The following is a 21,138-nucleotide window of genomic DNA, read 5'->3' as shown; positions in this document are numbered from 1 at the left end:
ACTGTTTCTTTTACTAATACATTATGTTACCTCTAAAATCTCGAGTAGCAATGTGGCGCAGATGTTAATATTCGAATAGCAATTTCACACATATAGCCACTGATTTCGATGATGCCCCCTATGAAATATTTAATAACTTATTTTTACCTATATTTTGAGTTACATTTCTTTTGCGCCGGGCCTGGGTTTTATTCTCATACTTCATGAGCATTGTCCTTTATTTTTAAATTATAATTTCTTAGCCAGAGTATTATAGATGAGATGAATGAATTTATATCATTTTGAAATGAGTTCTGATTATTTTTTGCAATTACTATTGTCGTCGGCAAAAAGTGACATTGATTGAAATCATTAATATATATAAATAATAGTGGTCCTAAGACGCTACCTTGGGGAACTCCGAATGCAACACTACATTCACGAGACAGATAGACTCTCTGGTTTTTTGTATTTGTATTAGTATCTGAAGAAGACGCTGGATGCAGGTCGCTTCCAACAGGTATCTGTGGAGATCAAAGGGGGAGGCCTATGTTCAGCAGTGGACGTCCTATGGCTGAGATGATGATGATGATGATGATGATTAGTATCTGATTTAGTGATGGCAGTTACTTGTCTTCTTTTAGATAGGTAAGAATTGACGAGTTTTAAAATGTTTCCTCTTCTACCGTAGCGTTCCGCGTAAATAACACCCAAAACAATATACGTACGAAAGAGAAGCCTCGACTAGCTGTCCGATCCGAGTAACGATAAAAGTTGAATCGACATAGAAATAAGTATGTCAGCCATATATGCAAATTCATTAAGAGGCATATGTCGCCAGTTCAGTAATTTTAAACTCAGTTAATAGACATCTTACATTGTTTGAGATACATTATATTATAATCTTAAGGTTGTAATATGATGAGGTAAAAAAAGGTCATCATACATTAATTATTATTTATTAACGGACGCCCACTCCCGTTGTGGACTCCCCAAGTTCATCCACGAATTATTCCCAAAGTAGATCCACGACAAAAATCTATATACTTGTAAGTAGAGCGCATCCTTTCATGCAGGCCCGCCGCTAGCTGTTTGTTCGCCCGCGTGCAAAACCGATTATGCCGCCCTACGACTACATATTATACTGGGTTTTGTCAAAAAATATATAAGGGGGGGGGTCCAGGGGGTCCGGACCCCCCCGCCCATTCATATCCATCTTACTTTTCCAACAGATTAAAATATGTACATGCACCGCTCTGATTGCAAAAAACGCACTTCCTTTTGGATACATAAATATTGCAATAGGTACATAACATATATTACATATAACTTTTTATTTACTTGAAATGCTCTAAGTCTTAGAGTAACCTAAGAAGTCCTGGATTAGCCCATTAGCAGACTAAGCAATTGCTTAGGGCATCAATGCAGTGCAATCATTACCCAAGTGGCCCCCATGTATTGAAAGATTGTGATTAATGGGTAGGTACCAACAAAATGTATATCAAAGTGCTTAGAACAGATTATGGGTAACTTAAACTAACGAACTTAAATATCTATAGTAATGTTTAATTTCAGTAAAATATGTTATTAATGGTTTTTGGTGGGTTTCCCGTTGAAAAAGTCAACGCACGAGACATATTTCATATGTAAGGAAGCGCGAGCGAAGCGAGCGCGAAATTTTTTTAGACTAAGGACACAAAATAAATAAAAACCACTGTAAATTAACAAAGCAAAGTGAAAAAGTAAGATATGCACAGAAAGGAAGTGCAAATGTACATGAAGCCGCGAGCGAAGCGAGCGCGATTTTTTCCTTAGAGTTTTTATGAAGTAAACATATAATAAAAAGCCAAAGTGAACAAAAAGCTATAACGGACGTGGGCGAAAAATGATTTTTCAGAATTGAATGCCTCAACAATTAAACAAAGATAAATTGCGATCAGTGCCGGTTTTTATTCTACCAGCGCCCTAGGCGAGATTTCTACGGCGCCCTCCAACTGCAATTCAAACCCATACGAAAAACAGAGACGCATGTAGTTACCGATCGCGAGCGAAGCGAGCGCGAATATTTTTTTTATAGTTAACAAGTCGAAGCAAAAAGATTAGACTGATTAGACAGAAAAGAAGGTTAGCCTGGAAGCCGACCCCAACATAGTTTGGGAAAAGGCTCGGAGGATGATGAAGTCGAAGCAAAAATTACGTTAAATGTAGCCCAATCGTACATAAGTTATTGCTGGTTGATGAATGCAAAAACACTGGAACATGTTTTCTGATTGCGCGAGCGAAGCGAGCGCGAAATTTTTGTTATATTTTAGAACTCAAAACAAAAATTACTTAAAACTTTGCCCAAACGTACATAACTCTTTGTTGATGATGGCGCCTTGTATTAAAATTTTGGGACTTAAAGTAGTACCGTAAATAAGAAAGTTCATATGGAAACTAGAAGTTACTTTCTTATTAATAAAAGAACTTAAAAACGACGCCCCCTTTTTGCTAGGGTAGACTAAAAAATTCTTGAAAAATAAAAACAACTGTAAAGTGAAGCAAGCCCGAAAATGTTTGAGTTTTAGATCACTAAAAGTCCTAAACATATATAATAAAAAGCGACTGTGAAGTGAAGAAGCCGCGAGCGAAGGGAGCGCGAAAATTTTTGAGTTTTGGGACATAAAAGTAGTGTTTCATCGAGAATTTCTCAAATTTAACGCGGAATTAAACACAAATTCGCTTCGGCGCCCCTGAGCCCGCGGCGCCCGGGTTATTCGCGCACGCTGCACCATTGGTTAAGATGGCCCTGATGCTATCCATTCATTTGAGTACAGTTCTTGTAAGTTGCAATCTTTGATGAAATTTAAAACAAAAATAGGAGTAACATTCTGATCAAGGATTGGTTGGGGGCGCCTGCGGCGCCCCTTATATCCGGCACCCTGGGCCGTAGCCCAACCGCGCCCTACCCTAAAATCGCTACTGATTGCGACATCTGACATGGAGGCGCGAGCGCAGCGAGCGCGAATTTTTTTGGGGATGCAAAGGGTGAAGCAGTCAAAATTGATAGGGGCGACCAAAGCGAGGGCGGCTTTTTCTGAAATTTTTTTGTAATCTACTCATCTATTTTTAGTAAAAATATTTTTATTACGTAATTATGGTTTAATTTTGCCGTATGGGTTAATTTTGCCGCCCCTTAAATAGTGCCGCCCAGGGCATTACGCTAATGGTTGATCTTAAATCTTTTTTAATAATTTTTAATTTTGAAAATGATCAACAGATGTAACTGAAACCGGCAGTGTAAGTTATATTCTTAGCGCTATTGCTGTGTTCGGAAATATTGAAATCAAATAATTGGTAAAAAGATATTGTATTTTTTTAATATTACGTGATAGGTCGCTCGATTTGCCGCCCCCTAGGACGTGCCGCCCGCGTGCGGTGCACGCGCTGCACGCCCGCTTACGGCGGGCCTGCTTTCATGAGGTGATAGTATAGGTCAATACGGACAAATTTGACGATGGGGATACACTGGGCAAGAGTTAAACCCTTTCAAGATAATCGAACTTGAAGATTTTTTCTTAATAAGTCGTCTAGGTACACGTATAAATTTTTATTATTAGTTAAGTCTCTTTTTTGCGGATTTTTGTATGTTTTTGGATAGAAGATGAATCACTTCATAATAAACCATAAAACTGTACAAAGTACAGAAATTTTCTCAAAAATATTACTCTACCTTTTTTTGTGCAGATTACTTAAAAATATCTACATTTATCTAGCTATCCAAAAAGGTACAAAAGAGTACTATCCAAATAAGTAAAAAGCTGTATATATAAAAGAAAGTCGTATTAGTTACATATTTTATAACTCAAGAATGGCTGAACCGTTTAAGCCACGTATTCACTGGGAAACATGTTTCAGATACACAGTTTCTGAAACATCACGTAGATGTTTATAGCAACAATGTTTCGGAAACTCTGCCGTCCACATCGTCAGATGTTTACAATATGTCGCCCGAGGAAGTAGTGTTGTTGTGTTGTGCCTACATTTATTTGCATAAGTCCATTTCTATTAAAAAGAACAGAAAAAGATGGTGGGTCAGAAATTACTTGTTAAGAAGACAAGACGTATTAGAAATTCAACCTTTATTTTAAATTAGAAACACTTTTGATTACCTTTAATTACTTTTGATTCCATCCCAATTTCCATTTCTCAATTAAATAAATCAATATAATTTTTTTCTTTAAATCAGAGATTTTTAACCGGTGGTCCGCGGACCACTGGTGGTCCCTGGAGGCATTCCAAGTGGTCCGCGAAGCTTTGCTTCGCGACGTTGCTGTCATACGTAACTATATACACCTGTTGCGCAACTGATTTGTTTCTGTGCTCCCCGCCGCAGATGGAGAGCACCGAAACATTCGATAAACACGTAGTGTTTACAGAAACAAAATTATTTGTTTCAGAAACACGTAGATTTTGTTTTTGAAACAGTGTTTATAAACAATTGTTTCTCAGTGAATACTTCAGGCTGAACAAAATCAACCCTACCTATGTCTAACAAAAAACATATTAATTGAAAACAAATTTATGTTGTATCGTCTATTCAAGGGGAGTGTCGCGACTTTGAGGGGATCAATTCTGTGTTTAGTGATGCCCTAGGACCATACCATGCCATGCCTTAGTTAGTAGGACTGTAGCCTTAAGCAGCCTTAGTGACAGGCCCCGTTGTAGGTCGTCCTTACCCGTTGTACCGTCCGTCGACGCAAGAAAATGTCGTAGCCGTGCGGCAGTTGATCTCTCGTTGGAAAACTCTCGCGATTCAACCGAGCTGAGTCAAAGCTTGTCTATGATATGGTAAGTGGTGACGAGTCTTGGATATGTGCTTAAGATCTAGATTCTAAGCTACAGTCTGGGTCTTCCGGGATTACCCAAAACCGATCAAAATCAATCGCTCACGAAGCACTTAAAAATGGAGTTGCCTCCTTTGTGGCAAAGGGTGTGGTCACTTCGCCACTATTTTTCTAGAAGAGCGCAAGGTGATTATCGCTGATTGGTATTCCGCTGTTTGTGTGTACTAACACCGCTGCTAGTCCACAGCGAGAGGGGTCATTTGATGACTTTTGCCATCACAAAAAAAAACCGGCTGTCCCTTTCTAATAGACTACAAGATTAAGCTTTGTGAACAATTTGAATTTTTGATTTGAACAATCATAAAAATGCTTGATGATATTGATTTTAATGTACAGTTCTGCGAGTTAGTGGAACAATATCCAGCCCTTTACGATTATACCAAGCCGGAGTACAGAATTAGAAATGTACAAGATAAAATCATAACATTCTGGTGACATTTATATACGTCGGCAAAACGATCAGGGATTGTTCCATTGTTTTTAAATATCTGTACCCTTGTGACAATTTCCACACTGGGTGCACCCAACATCTTCTGAACCTTTGCACATTAATTAATTGCAGCGAAGCGAGCGCATCTTCGTCTTCTGAAGACGAAGACATCTATATATCATCTATCTTATCGCACAAGTCAGCCTGTACATGCCGCATCTGTACATCTTGCTTGTCCCACGCCTCTTCTGATATAATTCAAATCGCGTCTGCGCCGTATCTGTCCCACGCCTGCGCTGCGTCTGTTCCACGCCTGCTGCCTTGCGTCGCTTATGTATGTTTTAGGCCTTAGGTCTGATAGACATTAAAAAAATAACCGGCCAAGTGCGAGTCGGAATCACGCACGAAGGGTTCCGTACCCATACAACAAACGTAATACTACCCCAAAATATTATTTTATTTTAGTTTTCAGTATTTGTTGTTATAGCGGCAACAGAAATACCTACATCATCTGTGAAAATTTAAACTCTCTAACTACAACGGTTCATAATATACAGCCTGGTGACAAACGGACGGACGGACAGAGGAGTGAAAATAATAGGGTCACGTTTTACCCTTTGGGTACGGAATCCTTAAAAGGAGGAAGATGTCAATTCAATGATGATCGCCGAGATATCGAGGGCACCTCGGATATTGTAGGCTCGCATCAAGTAAAACGTTACGAACGTCTCGTCATCAGGCTTCTCTTTCTTAAGTATTTTGTTTTTGCGGTTGTCAGTAGCCAGTAAATCTGACAACCAGTCTTACCAAGGAATATTGGGTTACCGGGGTGTAGAAGCGAGTCCGGTTGGATATTAAATAAAATTTAACTTAAGTTATTTATTTCACTTTACACAGCACTACAGTTCATCAATACGATATTGTTACAGACACTTAAATTCTCAAAAATATGATAAAGTTACAGACCAATTATATAGTAATTTAGAAACGACAATTAGGAACGACGATCTCAACCAAACTGAAGTATGGGATCGGAAATAATGCACGCGACACCTTACTATACCTAAGTACGTGCATGTGTGTGTCCCTACACGGGGTGACTGGTTTGAGGAGGTTAGCTTGGCAGTCACTCCTTATAAAACTCACCTGCAGCCGGTTAGACTGGAAGCCGACCCCTACGTAGTTGGGAAAAAGCTCGGGAGCTGAGGTAGTTCAGGAAGTTGCTTGTTTAATCAGTGAAATCTGTTTTTTATTTTATTTAAAGTTACATTTGTGGTATGAAGTTTTTTTAAAGATTTTTTTTTTAGTTAATTCACTTAATGGGACTTCAAATGACACCAATAATGATGGGGGTACATGCGCGTGTTTAGGGTTAATACCTAGCTATTAATTTTCGGGGAGTTGTGATTTTTTTGGCTATTGTTGTCGATGAAGATTTATCCAGTGAACTTCTTATTTGTTTACAGTGGCGGAGAAGATAGTTCGAGCAATACATGTCCAATAGCAGCTTCGGCGGCTGCCCCAGCTACGTGGCGTGGTACTAATGACAGCGCGACTGAATATTGTCGTCGTGGTAACACTCCCGCCGCATACGGCAGGTATCAGCGCAACAACTCCACTGCTCCATATTCCACTCCACCATCGAATGTTGAAAGGTACAGTACTATCAATTAAAGCCTGGCAAGCGCGTTAAGGACACTCCCATGGGCCACGCGGGTGTGAAGAGAAGTGACTGTCAATATCGTCATTACAACGGGTTGTTCCCAATGCGTCCATAAGATTTTTTTTTGTGACCGAAAATAGTATCATAAAATTAGTAATTCAAATGTTAATATTCTTCTTTATGACCTTGAAACTGTACCTTGTGTATTGAAAATGCTAAAAACGTTTCAGTGTATTGAATACACTCATTATCAAATTGCTGCAAACATTTCATACATACCATTTTTTCAGTCTGTTCTTCTACCGAAAAAAACCTTATTATATACTAGCTTTCCGCCCGCGGTTTCACCCGCGTCCCGAGGTAACTGCTTCCCGTAGGCGGATGGTGACAAAAACCTATCCTATGTCCTTCTCCTAAACTACCTCCCTGCCAATTTTCAGCTAAATCGGTTCAGCCGTTCTTGAGTTATAAGTGGTGTAACTAACACGACTTTCTTTTATATATATAAAGATTTTGAAACGTTGGAGAAATTGTTAATTATGTTTTCGCAATTCAAGAAAAAAATACCTGAGATGCGCATTGGTAACAACCCACCGCGCGCTCCTGTAATCAACCCCGCAGCCTACGTCCCGCTTCCCTCATGGAGTTTCACTAACAAGTTGGCCAGACGATAATCTGATTCTCGATCCACCATAAAAGCATGATTCCAAACCACACTTCAAGTAGCAGTGCTGCCGCAGCAGTGCAGTCCTGTTCGCCACGAAAAAAAAAGAAAAACAATTCGACGTAAAATAATTGTCACAAAAAAAGGAACGGAGATAGCAATAGATAACAGTAAAAAAAAGGATAATGCGTTCGCAATCGAGGGAACGAAACTTCAGCGTCCTTGCCTCAGGACTGTAAAGGTCTGAGTCACAGAGACCATATAAGATCTTTTAAGTTTATATCAGATTACATTCCGAAGTATAGGAGGCAATGTCGTGGCACCAAAGTAGATACAGCACTGCTGCGCGCCCATGGTGTCTTGAACGTCCAACTCCACGGCTGGGATGAGAGGTGCGAATTCTCAGTAGCTCCGCCCTTCCTTCTCTGGCATGACTGTTTCGCAGGAGGAGGCGAAGGCGTCCCATTTCCTCTCACCCCGAGCCATAGCTTAAACCAGAGCATGGCGCGAGAGGTCGCCGCCGCCAATTAATTACCGTCACGAGGACACGGCGGTGCTCTTCCCACGCAGAAAACACCTATACTGTGTATGCTCCACCGTGTCCTCCGGGCCGTGCGTACAGTGGTGACTCCCGAGTGCTACCTCCCGCCGCCCAATCAGATGAAGGCACCTCCCGAAACAACCAAACCCAGACCAAATTACTAAATAGTCTTTTTTTTTTCAATATGATTGAAATGGGCACAGACACTTCCTGTGGGACGCTCTAACAGATATTAGCAGTAATAATGCACTTAGACATTCCTCCCATCGCAAAGAAGTGGTTCAAATCCATGGACAGTCCTGGGGCCCGATTCTCCTAATTTTACATAAGCAACATACGATTCACGTTCGACTCGATTCGACTGATATCCAATCCCGACTCGATTACGATTGAAACGTATGTGGCATTCCGCTATTTTTTCTTTGAAATAAACGTTTTTATCCTTTTCTGTCATTCAATAATGAATCATTTTGTCTGCAAATGATTTACGATTGCAAAATGATTGTACAGCAAACTACTGTATTGACCAAAATCACCAAAATAGCAGACCAATCGCACACCAATCAAATGTCAATCGAATACGATTGGTCTTTTATTAGTAGCAGAATGCCCGATATGGATAAAACTGCTATTGCGATCATATTGCGATTCGATTTCTATTCGATTTTGACATTATTAACTTAGGAGAATCGGGCCCCTGTGCTATCAGGTGTGTTATCTTCGTTCTCCGGTGTTTACAATGTTTTGCCCATAATAAATAATTAAGCTTGTGAGTTATGACATGAGCTTTCAATTCCTATCCAAATGCTTTTTATTGGATATTATACCAGCTAACTTTACCCCTGTCGTCCTTTACAACATTAGGATGAATTTCTCTGATTAACAAAAGAACAGTTAATCAACTAAGTATGCTACTCTACAATAGCAGACATATTCCTTGCTGCAGTTAGCCGCATCTGGCATTTGCGGTTGTAGTTTGCATTCCATCTTAGCCTTGTTCCTTTCAAGTACAACGGCAAAGAGTTCGCACCGATGATCGAGAGTTCACATCAGATGGTACGTTCACACGCGCGCGTTCAAATCGACATTCAACGGGCACAGTCACGTTCACGAGCCCGTGAACGCGCCCGTGCCCGCGAATGCCGCGAATCGGTCGAGTGTCGGTTTTTTGGCAAAGTTCAAAGGATGAATGTGCGGGCGCCCGGCGACTGTTTACACGCGCGCGGGCAGTCAGTCTCTCCTGCGCTTTCGTGACGATTAAACGTTCTAAAAAAGTCGCTACGATCGGAGATTACAACATGGCGGAATGGTTAACGTCGTTCATCATTTTGATTATTTTTCCAATAAAAATAAGTTAAGCCAAATGCTATGACAGCAACAACACCGAGATCCTCGCTGCTCGCCATTCTTGCACTGACTGACACGACGGCGCGCGTGTGAACAGCTTGAATGTCCGCCTGCCCGCGACGGGCTGCACGCCGTGTAGCCCGCCAGGCAGCCCGCCGGGCTGCGCGGCGCGCGTGTGAACGTAGCAAGAAGTCCATTCGAAAAATTAACATTTCATTTTTTTTTTTTTTCAGAACAACTCCACATCATCGCTGGTATGCAAGTAGCGATAGAGTCGCTGGCGCGACTGGTGGTGAAAGCACACCTAGCACTCCTGGTGGCGGTACTGAAGGGGGGCGGCGGCGACGCAACTCTGGTTCTGGCTCGTCACGTTCCGACTCTAGTTCGCCTGAGCCAAGTGATACTTCACGTGCCTCAACACCAGCCACCCAAACGCCGTTGTCTCATCATATCAACCATCGTACGCCACCGTCCTTACAACATCAAGTAGGTCCCAATTTTGTAAATTTTATTTGAAAATTGAAAGCTTTATTCTAATGGTGAACGCATACCTATCAAAACGAAACTCATTTTAGAATTCTTATATGAAATCTCGCCAACCTCCGCTCGGCGAATCGTTAAAATCGTCCGAATCTGGCAGAATCACAAAAATCTGATTCGACGCGGCTTTCGATGTGTACGATTATGACAAGTGTAAATGAAAGAAATGAAGCAAGTTGTATGTTACCGACCCAACGTGAAGAATAACAGTGCTTACCATGAGGTTGTCAACTTTTGGCATGTGGATTCTACTATCATTGTGCCTATAGTCGTTTCAGCGAATGGTTTGATAGCCAAGAGCCTCCATTTACATGAGGCTCTCTTTTCTCGACTCTTCTACTCTATACCGCACGCATTGTCAAAAGGTAGGTATATTTCGATGGAGTTTTGACTGCCTTTAGCTTGGACCATGTTACCGAAGTCTGTGGCACACTATATATATAATATACATGTCAGCGGAAAATAAAAAGACTCGTAAGTTGATCAATTTTGTAGGTAGTTGATCAACTCTCGGAAAATAATAAACGGCATTTGAACTGTACTGTTTAACGTATGTATCTGTCATCTGTACAACCTATTGAATTGAGTAATATACAACCGCATTAGAGGACAACTAGATTAACATCAACCAGTGGAACGGGCCGGATCTCGCCCTTCTTTTACAACCTATCGTCTTTTCATACTGAATCAAATAATTGGAAAATACAATGAATACTACAAAGCACAGTCGGAATCAGTGAAGCTTCTATCCCCAAACCCATCGTTTTGTATAGAGAAAGGCGTGAAAAAGGCGATCCACTGTCACCCAACGATCTGTTTACCTGTGCGCTGGTCACCTAAAGGTATCGTGATCGGGAGCAAAATAAATATTGACGAAGTTGCGGTTTGTTGATGATATCAAAGTAAATGTCGTGGTGGCCTAGTGGGTAAAGAACCAACCTCTCAAATATGAGGGTGTGGGTTCGATTCTAGATCAGGCAAGTACCAATGTAACTTCACTAAATTTACATGCATTTTCTAAGTAAATCTTGGTCACCAATGACGTGTGTTTCGGAGGACAAGTTAAACGCCCGACTGTCATTGCACGTCTTTCGCAGTTGTTTCAGTATTTGGGCAGTCAGATAAACAGTCGCTCCTTGTAAAACACTTGTACTGATCAGAAAAGCTCCGACAAGCACTCCAATATCTAAGCACAGCAAGCCACATACAGGCAATGAGCAACAGCACGAAACGTAGGGTCGAGGCAGATGGGCAAACTTTACATTATGTAGATGAGTACAGTCAGCACCAAAAGTCGATGAACAGAATCAACATAACAAAACACCTGTACACAATAAAATGCCATAAGTTATAGTCGCAACTAGGAAACAAAATAGACTGTAACCAGAAACTTACAAAAGTCGTTAAACACGAGTATTTCAAAAGTATCTGTGCACTAGTATTCCTAAAGTCGCTGTACACCATCAATTCAAATGTTGCTGAACATCATTGTATCAAAAGTCACTAAACAGCAGTAAATATAAAATTAGGTTAACAAAGTATATTTTTAATGTTGCCGTGTGTTAATGTACTTTTGACGCTTATGACATCAACTTGGACCGGTTAGTGTCTTTCGAAAACAGACAAGAAAAGGAAATCTATCGCCTCATCGAGATCGCTCCAAAAATGAAAATTTTCGATGTGTGCCAAAAATCAGGCAAATTAAAATCTGACTGGGACATGTCAGACGAAAGCATCCAGACAGGTGGCATAACAGTGACCCAATGCATATCATAAGACAGTCACGCAGTCACTGATAGGTAGAAACAATCAAAGGACCGAGAAGTATGAAGACAAAATGAGACAGTTAGGGATAAAGGTACAAGTTGGCAGCCGGCCGCAGGCGACAACTGCAGACGACGTTACGAAAATCGAACTGTTTTTCATTTAAACGACAATACTCTCTGAATTCTTTCATATCGCTTTTCAAATGGTTTTTGATCAGTATTGAATAAGTTCCCTCACTTGCTCTGCGTTTAATCATAGGACATGTGGCTTGTCGTCTATTTCTGTATAATAAAAGCAAGTCATCATCATCTTCCTCCTCTTCTAATAAAAGACGTAAAAAATTGCGATCACTATTCTCGAACACGTCGGACATCTTGTTTCACGGATCGCTCGGAATCAACTGGATGCCATCTGCAGTTGTCGTCTGCAGTCGGGATCGAAATCATGACTGCAGCGACAGGACGCAACGACGTGTCGCGACGACATGAAGCGACGACATGTCGTCTGCAGTTGTCGCCTGCGGTCGGCTGCCAACTTGTACCTTAAGAAAAAAACTTATATGGACACTTGCATTTAATTGTGCTTGCAATTGCAATTTAATTTGTGGAACTTATTAATCAACACTGCTGAAGAGAGTTAGTTCGGTGCGGTCGACGCGTCCAGATAGGATAAGGGTTGGACCACATCTGGCAGCACGGAATCGTCTAACCCTAAGGCTCATCTATTATTCAATTGGTTTGGGACGTTCGCCGCGTTCAGCTCGATAGATGTGCGTTAACCATAATCACATAAGTAAAAGCCAATCTCATAATGCGTAATTACATTATTAACTAGCCGTTTTCCCGCGGTTGGTTTCACCCGCGTCCCGTGGTAACTACTGCCCGTACCGGGATAAAATATAGCCTATGTTACTCGTGGATAATGTAGCTTTTGAATGGTGAAAGAATTTTTAAAAACTGTCCAGTAGTTTTTGAGCCTATTCATTACAACCAAACAAACAAACAAAGTTTTCCTCTTTATAATATTAGTATAGATTAAAAACACCTTGAAAATGACACCTTTAAAAATTTCTCTGTTTCCTGACACATTTACTATTATAAATCTTTCAATTAATCCCTGCTACAAATAATATTCCTCAAATCCTAATAGGGTTTATGCTAGAAGCGCTGCTACATATCAGGAAATTGCTACTTGACTGACAAGGTTTTTTTGAGGTGACAAGATTAAAAAAAAATAATAAACGTACAAAAGATACTGAGTATTATTTGTTGATAGAAAGGCAATTGAAATTTTATACGTGTTACGTATTGTAAATAAATTACCCAACATGCAGAAAAAGCCATTCATTCCGTCCGTTATCTTGGATGTGAATGAATCTGCGAAGAAAATACCGCGACCGACAATCAGACTTAATTTTTATCGAAATAATTCACAAAACAAAACTGAGACTGCATTATGTCATGATTTTTTGCAGATTTTCAGCACATATGATCATGGTCAGTTATAGCAGATCATAGGCCAGGGCGGCTGTTCCATAAGGAGAATGCCGCGCAGGTCGTATAATAGTCGGAAAGCCGTCCCATCAGGTTATGGGAGTTAAGGAATACAGTGTGCACCTGTGCCTGCGTAAATACATGTGCACCTTAATATGTCTCCTGAACAGCCGCCGTGGCCGACAATCGGCCGGGTAGCAGCGTAAAGATGTATATGTTCAGTATCCGGCCAAATGTTTCCTTTGTGAAAACATTCATAATATGTGGTCTCATGTTTACGCTGACGCGTATTTCAGTTCTTTACTATACCCTATTCACGGAGCCATGAGCCAAATGGTAAACAAACCATAAATAGGATTCTTAATAAGTCACGATTTAAGTAGTGAACATATTTTATAAATATAACTACGGAAGTAATACATTGACAACATTAGAAATGATAGTTAAGGCCTAAAACATACACAAGCGACGTAAGGCAGCAGGCGTGGGACAGGCGTGGGGTAGGCGAGCGCCGCTTTTTAAAAACGTTTTCCTACAAAATGTATGCAGGCGACGTTTTTGAATTATACTGACTGAAGCGACACGGCGCAGACGCGGCGCATTCACGTCGCTTCGTTGCCTGCGCCGCGTCGCTAGCACTCGATTCTCGTGAGACAGGCAAGGGGCACCCAAAAATGTGTGATGATATCCAGCCCTTTACGATTATACCAAACCGGAGTACAGTAATAGAAATGTACTAGATAAAATCGTAACATTCTGGTTACATTTTATATACGTCGGGAAAACGATCAGGGAATTCATGTAATTGTTCCATTATTTTAAAATATCTGTGCTCTTGTGACAATTTCCACACTGGGTGCACCCAATATCTTCTGGACCTTTGCACATTAATTAATTGCAGCAAAGCAAGCGCATCTCCGTCTTCTGAAGACGAACACATCAATCTTATCGCACAAAAGTCACCCTGTAAATGCCGCATCTGAACGTTTCTTGCGTGTAATTATAACCTCAACGCACAAACAACTAAACAATTCTGATAGAAACTTGACATTAATGTACATCAGAATAACACTCACTTTTACCCGGATTCGGGAAATAATCCCCTTAGGATGCTCCGCTGGCGGAAACGGGTGTTTTTTTTTATAAAGTGAATTCTCATATTTTTAACCTTACGCATTTTGGATATGAACACATGCATACCTTTTCTCCTGTTTTGAAAGTTGTAAACACACTATTTTGTACTTTGAATTTATTTTACGTACGGTGGCTTACACCATTTAACTATAATAATAACCGGATCATTTTCGGTTGATTGATTCGGTTAGTACACAGTTGGTTTTGGTTCAGTTATCGTTATAGTTAAAAGGTGCAAATCACCTTCAGTTTACTTGTATTCCTTTAACTTTCCTTTGAGTACGTTTTGTAACGCTTACTTGAATGCTGTCTAAAGGAAATTTGAACGCCTATAACTGGTCACAAATTTTAGTTTCGTCACTATAAAATAATTTATTCCCCATGAGTCTAAATTATATCTATCTTATGATATACACCTCTAAAATGCTCAATACTGTAGATCCGTAAATAGAGGAAAATATCAAACATATTGTTAATCGAGATATGAGCGTATGCACTTTCACAATGATCTAATGAACTTATGTTTTTATTCATACGTGCATTGTATAAATCTGATTTCAAGTAACATTGCTTATTTTTGTCTTAATAGTGGGCGTCAACAGCGAGTGGTAGACCTTTGGCTATCTGTGTGCGGAATCTTCCGACACGATCTACAGATAGTTCTTTGAAGGACGGACTTTACCATGAATACAAGAAACATGGGAAAGTAGTATGGGTTAAAGTAGTGGGTCAGAACGCCGATCGCTATGCTGTGGTGCGTTTTAAAAAGCCATCTGACGTGGAGAAGGCATTGGAAGTATCACAGGATAAACTTTTTTTTGGCTGTAAAATCACCGTCGCGCCTCATCAAAGCTGTGATGAAGATGCGGATTCAGCTAAACCTTACGAGACTGATATCGATGAATACCACCCGAAGGTAAGACATTTCAATACATACTTATTTTTATTAGAACGTTTATTTCTAATACATTATATATGTTACTGTAAAAACCCGAACTATGGTAAATCCTAAGTTTTTCCAGTAAAACCTAAGATTTACCGACATGAGTTGGTATATGTAAGTATTTATTATAAAGGTAGGATTTTTTCGGACTGTTACTATTCGAATTCAGTACATGCTAGGTTTTACCAATGTGGACTGGTAAATCTTGGTTTTGGGAATAAAACAATGATAAATCAAATTATCGTCATTTGTTTTAAGTAACCATTAGTCAAAATCTTACGCAAAATTCTAACTATTTAAATGATTTTTATTTCGAAGTTGTATTAATAAAAGTATTGGGGATGTAGATGTGGAGGTAAAACCTAGCTTGTATTGAATTGAAACGGTATAAGTCCGAAAAAATCGTAACTTTATAATTAATTTTTACATTTACCAACTCATGTCGATAAATCTTAAGTTTTACTGGAAAATCTTAGGATTTACCATAGTTCGGGTTTTTACAGTATCATATATATTATAATTTTATTTGTGATTCAATTATGCAGTACATACTTAAATCTTATAAAATATGTCTCAAAAAGGTATAAATTTAGCCCCTTTTGCGCTACTAATTTTTAAAGACCTTTACTATTTCAATTAAGAATCCGGTAAGGTAATTTATTTGAGCACGATTCAGGATGTCAATCACGAACGATGAATGAATCTTCAAAATACATAAAAGAACAATTGGCAAATTTGTATGAATCCTGGGTTGTCAGCGGCCAGTGATGATTTTGGTACCTTGTTTTTTTATTATATGATATAGGTATATATATAGATATATATCGGGTTTGTCGTACCTAATCACATTAAATTAAATACGTTAATAAGCTGGTTAATATATGTCGATTGGCACAAAGGAAAAAAATCAAATACGCAAAAAAAAAATGCATCTTTCAAACAACGTAAATAAAATAAAAATTTGCGAGATATAGAACACCAAATAAGGCCTAAAACACACACAAGCGACGTCAGGCTGCAGGCGTGGGACAGGCGTGGCGCAGGCGAGCGCCTCTTCAAAACGTTTTCATACAAAATGTATGCAGGCGACGTTTTTGAATTATTACCAATAATTTTATTTACCAACCAAAAATGTGTGATGATATTGATTTTAATATGTACAGTTCTGCGTGTTATTGGAACAATATCCAGCCCTCTACGATTATACCAAGCCGGAGTACAGTAATCGAAATCTATACTAATGTTATAAATAAACCTGAAGGGCCTTACTACAAAAACTTTAAACCCTGTTTTACACTTGTCTAATAAAATTTTGGCTGCAAAATGAACCATATGTCAACGTCATAATTTGACATTTTTTTAGACAAGGCATAAACTGACGTTTAAAAGTTTTTGTGGTAAGACGGGAAGAGTTTTTTTTGTTTGTTTGCTTGAACGCGCTATCAGGAACCATATCTCATATCTCAGGAACTACTGGTCCGATTTGAAAAATTCTTTCAGTGTTAGGTAGCCCATTTATCGAGGAAGGCTATAGGCTGTATATTATCACGCTAAGACCAAAAGGAGCGGAGCACCAATGAATAATGTTTCAAAATCGGGGGATATTTTTCTATTGAGAGAGCTTACGCTGCGTGCGCTGCGTAAACAGTTAAAGTTTCGCAAAAATCATGTATGACGAAATTTTTCCCCTTTAAAAGTTCTAAAAAAAAATCCGCGACAGCATATGTCTATCTTTTAAGGTTAACTCACTATAACCGTCGCAAGTTTAAGTCAGCGTTAGCCTAAAGTAACTATTCCACGCGGACGAAGTCGCGGGCGGAAGCTAGTGTACAAGATAAAATCGTAACATTCTGGTAATTGTTCCATTATTTTAAAATATATGTGTCCTTGTGACAATTTCTACACTGGGTGCACCCAATATCTTCTGGACCTTTGCACATTAATTAATTGCAGCAAAGCAAGCGCATCTTCGTCTTATGAAGACGAACACATCTATCTTATCGCACAAAAGTCACCCTGTAAATGCCGCATTTGAACGTTTCTTGCCTGTTCCACGCCTCTTCTGATGTAATTCACATCGCGTTTGTGCCGTATCTGTCCCACGCCTGTTCCACGTCTGCTGCCTTACATCGCTTGTGTATGTTTTGGGCCTAAGAGTAAGTAATTGCAAACAACAAAAATTCTCCCTTGAAAACTGACAGCTGTCGACTGGCCAAAACATACGATAACTAACTTCTCCTAACTTTATCGCTTTACATATGATGTTGTAAATTATGAAAACGAGAAAAGACTTCTGTGACCAAACCACTAAATGGATTAGGTTATTTTGTTTACAATTCGCTATTGAACATTATAAAGTATATGTGATAGGTTAGTAACCTAACAATAACGTAAAGAAATAACCCAATCCATTCAGTGGTTTGGCCACAGAAGTCATTTCTCGGTTTCATAATTTACAACATCATGTTATCGTATCGTGTGTGTATCGTTTGACCACAATCTTATCTCGCCTGATGGTAACAATGTGATCGAAGATGAACCATTTTTGCCTAGATAATGCATATTCCCTCTTTTACGTTTGAAAGGTCCCTACTAACATTTTTTTATTTGATACATATCTTTATCACTCGGCATTTTCATGTTTTGCAATATAAGGTAAACAATCGGATATTAACATCTATATAACCAAGTGGAATAGGTATGTATCGAATGGAGCTCTCGGATTAAAAATATTATGCAAATTGTCGCTCACTGTTGTCTCGTGCACTCGCGGCAAATCTTGCAGTGCCAATTTCTTCAACTTCCCAAAAATTAGGAGGTTCTCAATTCATCGGAATCTTTTATTTCTTTTATGTAACGCCTGGACCGATTTGCAAAATTATTTTTTGTTCGATACTCACTTCGGGCTTTAGCCGTAATATATCTACAACTAAACTAACTGTAAGAAACTATAAGGAGGGGTCGCGCCATGTAACTATATCGATAACGAAATCATATCTGTCTTCGAATTCCCGTCAATTGGACAAATCGGTAATGTTACGGTTTGATTACACTGGTCAACAAATTATTATTATTTTTTTGGTGCAACGCGTTTTTGGTACTTTAGGAGGGGTATACCTCTAAATCCCGACGTGCTAGTGCAACTTTATGTTCTGGACTTCGATTACGTATCAAATATTCTACAAGAAATTGTATATTTCACCTTTGCACCAAAAAATAATAATAATTTGTTGACCAGTGTAATCTATAAGAAATGATATATTACACCTTTGCACCAAAAATGCTGTTGACCAGTGTTATCTACTTCTTTCTGTAGCTGGACTATACATATATAGCCCATGTTACTTAGGTATGGCTTTGAAGCAGTGATGGGATTTCATAAATCTGTTGAGCAGCTTCGGAGTCTTTATACAAACATATGTCCTCCTTGTTATGTAAGTACAGGAGTAAAAATATAAATGATGTATCAAGCAAGTGGGTCAGTAAACAGTTCAAAGATGATAATGCAGGTCATTACTTTAATTTCAGAGCTTTTATTATTACGTATTTATTGCAAAAGGTACCTATTAGCTAATATTTGAGGAATATTAGATGCAACGGCAGTAAAGTTTATATTTTCAGTTTTAAAAATGTCCTGTAAGGTGTTGTGATCTATACATATTTGAACATAACAAGTAAATGGACCGAAGTTAATAAAGATCTCTGATCTGGCTAAGGAATCCTAAAATCAAAGCATCCTTTTTCAGAAAACAAATTACGTACTGTGCTCAAGTTAACGTAGAAGTGTAAAAATATTTACTGGTAAAATAAACAGTAAACTTTAAAGCAAAACAAAATGTATTGTTGCAGGCTACAAGGACGCTATTTATCGGTAACTTAGAAAAAGATGTAACGCAACAGCAACTCCGAGAAAAGTTCAAACACTTCGGAAGAATTATCGAGATTGATATAAAAAAGGGAAGCAGTGGTGGTGCTGGATATGCCTTTTGCCAATACGCTTCTATTTCGAGTGTAGTGGAGGCCATACGAGCCATGGATGGTGAAAACGTCGGAGGCTCACGCGTGAAACTTGGCTTCGGCAAACCCGTTGCAACTACATGCGTATGGGTCGACGGTCTTACAGAACATACGGAGAAGCAGGTAATTCTATTAAAATACGTTTTTTTTTTGTATGACTACTGATTTCTTTTAATTCAATAAATCTGACCATCTACTGGCGCGGAAGAGTTATGTTTTAAGTTGTCTATTAACAGTAACTGGTTTTGTCTTTACTGTCGTAGCCGTTTTATTTTCTATATTTTAATGCGGTATTCGCCTAAACTGAGAGTGCCAGATGTCATGTCGGTTAATAGTTAATATGAACATTTTCTCTTGATAGTACTTCTTTGAAAATGACCTGAGAATCACGATAGGAAAATGAAATATGATTATTTAATCATACATATTTCGTACGATGACTTACCTTATAACGTATTAGCTGCGAATCCGCGGCGTTTTAGTTGTGCACCCGTAAACGCATTCGTTTGCGCACCTACTCTGTCCCGCCCCAGCTGCTCGAAATCCGCTTTTAAAAAACCATTCGACTGACAGTATTTCCAATTAACTACTGATTCCCGTTCTGAGGGAACTATAGATTAATGAACTGGGCACATATATCCTATACTAAAAAATAACTTATCGTTAAAAAACGCGTTTTTGGTACTTTAGGAGGGGTATATCTCTAAATCCCGACGTGTTAGTGCAACTTTATGTTCTGGGCTTGATATTTGATACGTAATCGAATATTATATATTTCACCAAATCAAATATTATCGTATCAAATATTATATATTTCACCTTTGCACCAAAAATGCTGTTGACCAATGTAATTTAATATTATCAAAAGTGAAACGATTTGCTATATGGAAATCTTGAATTTTCCGCGGAACCACTGAGGGCCTGTCACGGAACCTCCAGGTTCAGCGGAACACCATGTGATAACCGTAACGGCGTTTACCAACGACCCTCGGTCAACGACAAGCGCACCGTATTAGTCGCTGTGCTGACGACTGTCGACGACACGACGACGCCGTCGCCTAGTGGTGGCGTCGATACGTTGTCGAGCGGTGGCGACCGCATGAATGGCACGGCAAATTGTAGCTACTTAGTGTTAGATAGCTGCGAGCTCCCTGTCACCCCGCCGCCGCGCCGTTGGCTTTTTATATTTATATGAGATAAGATTTTAATGCCTAATTCAAATGACATAAATCGCTTTATTTGAGCTGCACCATGCAATGAATGCCGTGCCGTTCATGTGTGCATTGCATTACCTTGGCTGTTTTTGTTTATAAATAAATAAATTATGTTGCCACTATCATTCGTGAAGAACAATACAGGGCACCACCCTCCTTTATTGGTTTAAACCTTGTCATTCCTGCAAAGTAAGAAGGAACCATATTGCTTTAGCTCGCAAATTTCGTTGCTGTTAAGGTCTCATCAAGAAATGGAGGTCACTTACTCGAGCTTAGGTCTCTGACAAAGGATATGAGAGGTGACGTAATATATGTCACACCGCATCGTGTCACATTCTGTACCAATAGCCCGGTCAAAATAGACATAAAAGTAGTGGTCAAATAACAAAAATTCCCACAGAGCTGATTTTTGGTGGAGAGCTAGATTTGATCATTATAAATAAAATACTAAAAGTCCCCATCGATCCCATGTGTGCGTCAAAAGTTATTCGAGGTCAAAAGTCAAAATTTTAGGTTTTTT

General features: G+C 39.3%; 1 protein-coding gene across 4 annotated transcripts in view; it reads left to right on the top strand.

Moving 5' to 3' along the window:
- LOC124638960 (protein split ends) overlaps window positions 1-21,138 on the top strand; it is a 122,676-nt gene that overhangs the window by 73,181 nt on the left and 28,357 nt on the right. For 3 of the 4 annotated variants that reach the window (XM_047176141.1, XM_047176140.1, XM_047176139.1), the window contains exons 3-6: window positions 6,762-6,950; window positions 9,744-9,996; window positions 15,034-15,360; window positions 19,237-19,527. In XM_047176141.1, coding sequence (XP_047032097.1) covers window positions 6,762-6,950; window positions 9,744-9,996; window positions 15,034-15,360; window positions 19,237-19,527 — 1,060 coding nt within the window. The remainder of the gene's footprint in view (window positions 1-6,761; window positions 6,951-9,743; window positions 9,997-15,033; window positions 15,361-19,236; window positions 19,528-21,138) is intronic. The other variant, XM_047176142.1, reaches the window with a different exon arrangement.

The sequence above is a fragment of the Helicoverpa zea genome, chromosome 18, assembly GCF_022581195.2.
Source record: "Helicoverpa zea isolate HzStark_Cry1AcR chromosome 18, ilHelZeax1.1, whole genome shotgun sequence".
NCBI lineage: Eukaryota > Metazoa > Arthropoda > Insecta > Lepidoptera > Noctuidae > Helicoverpa > Helicoverpa zea.
This window is presented reverse-complemented; position numbering and strand designations above follow the sequence as displayed.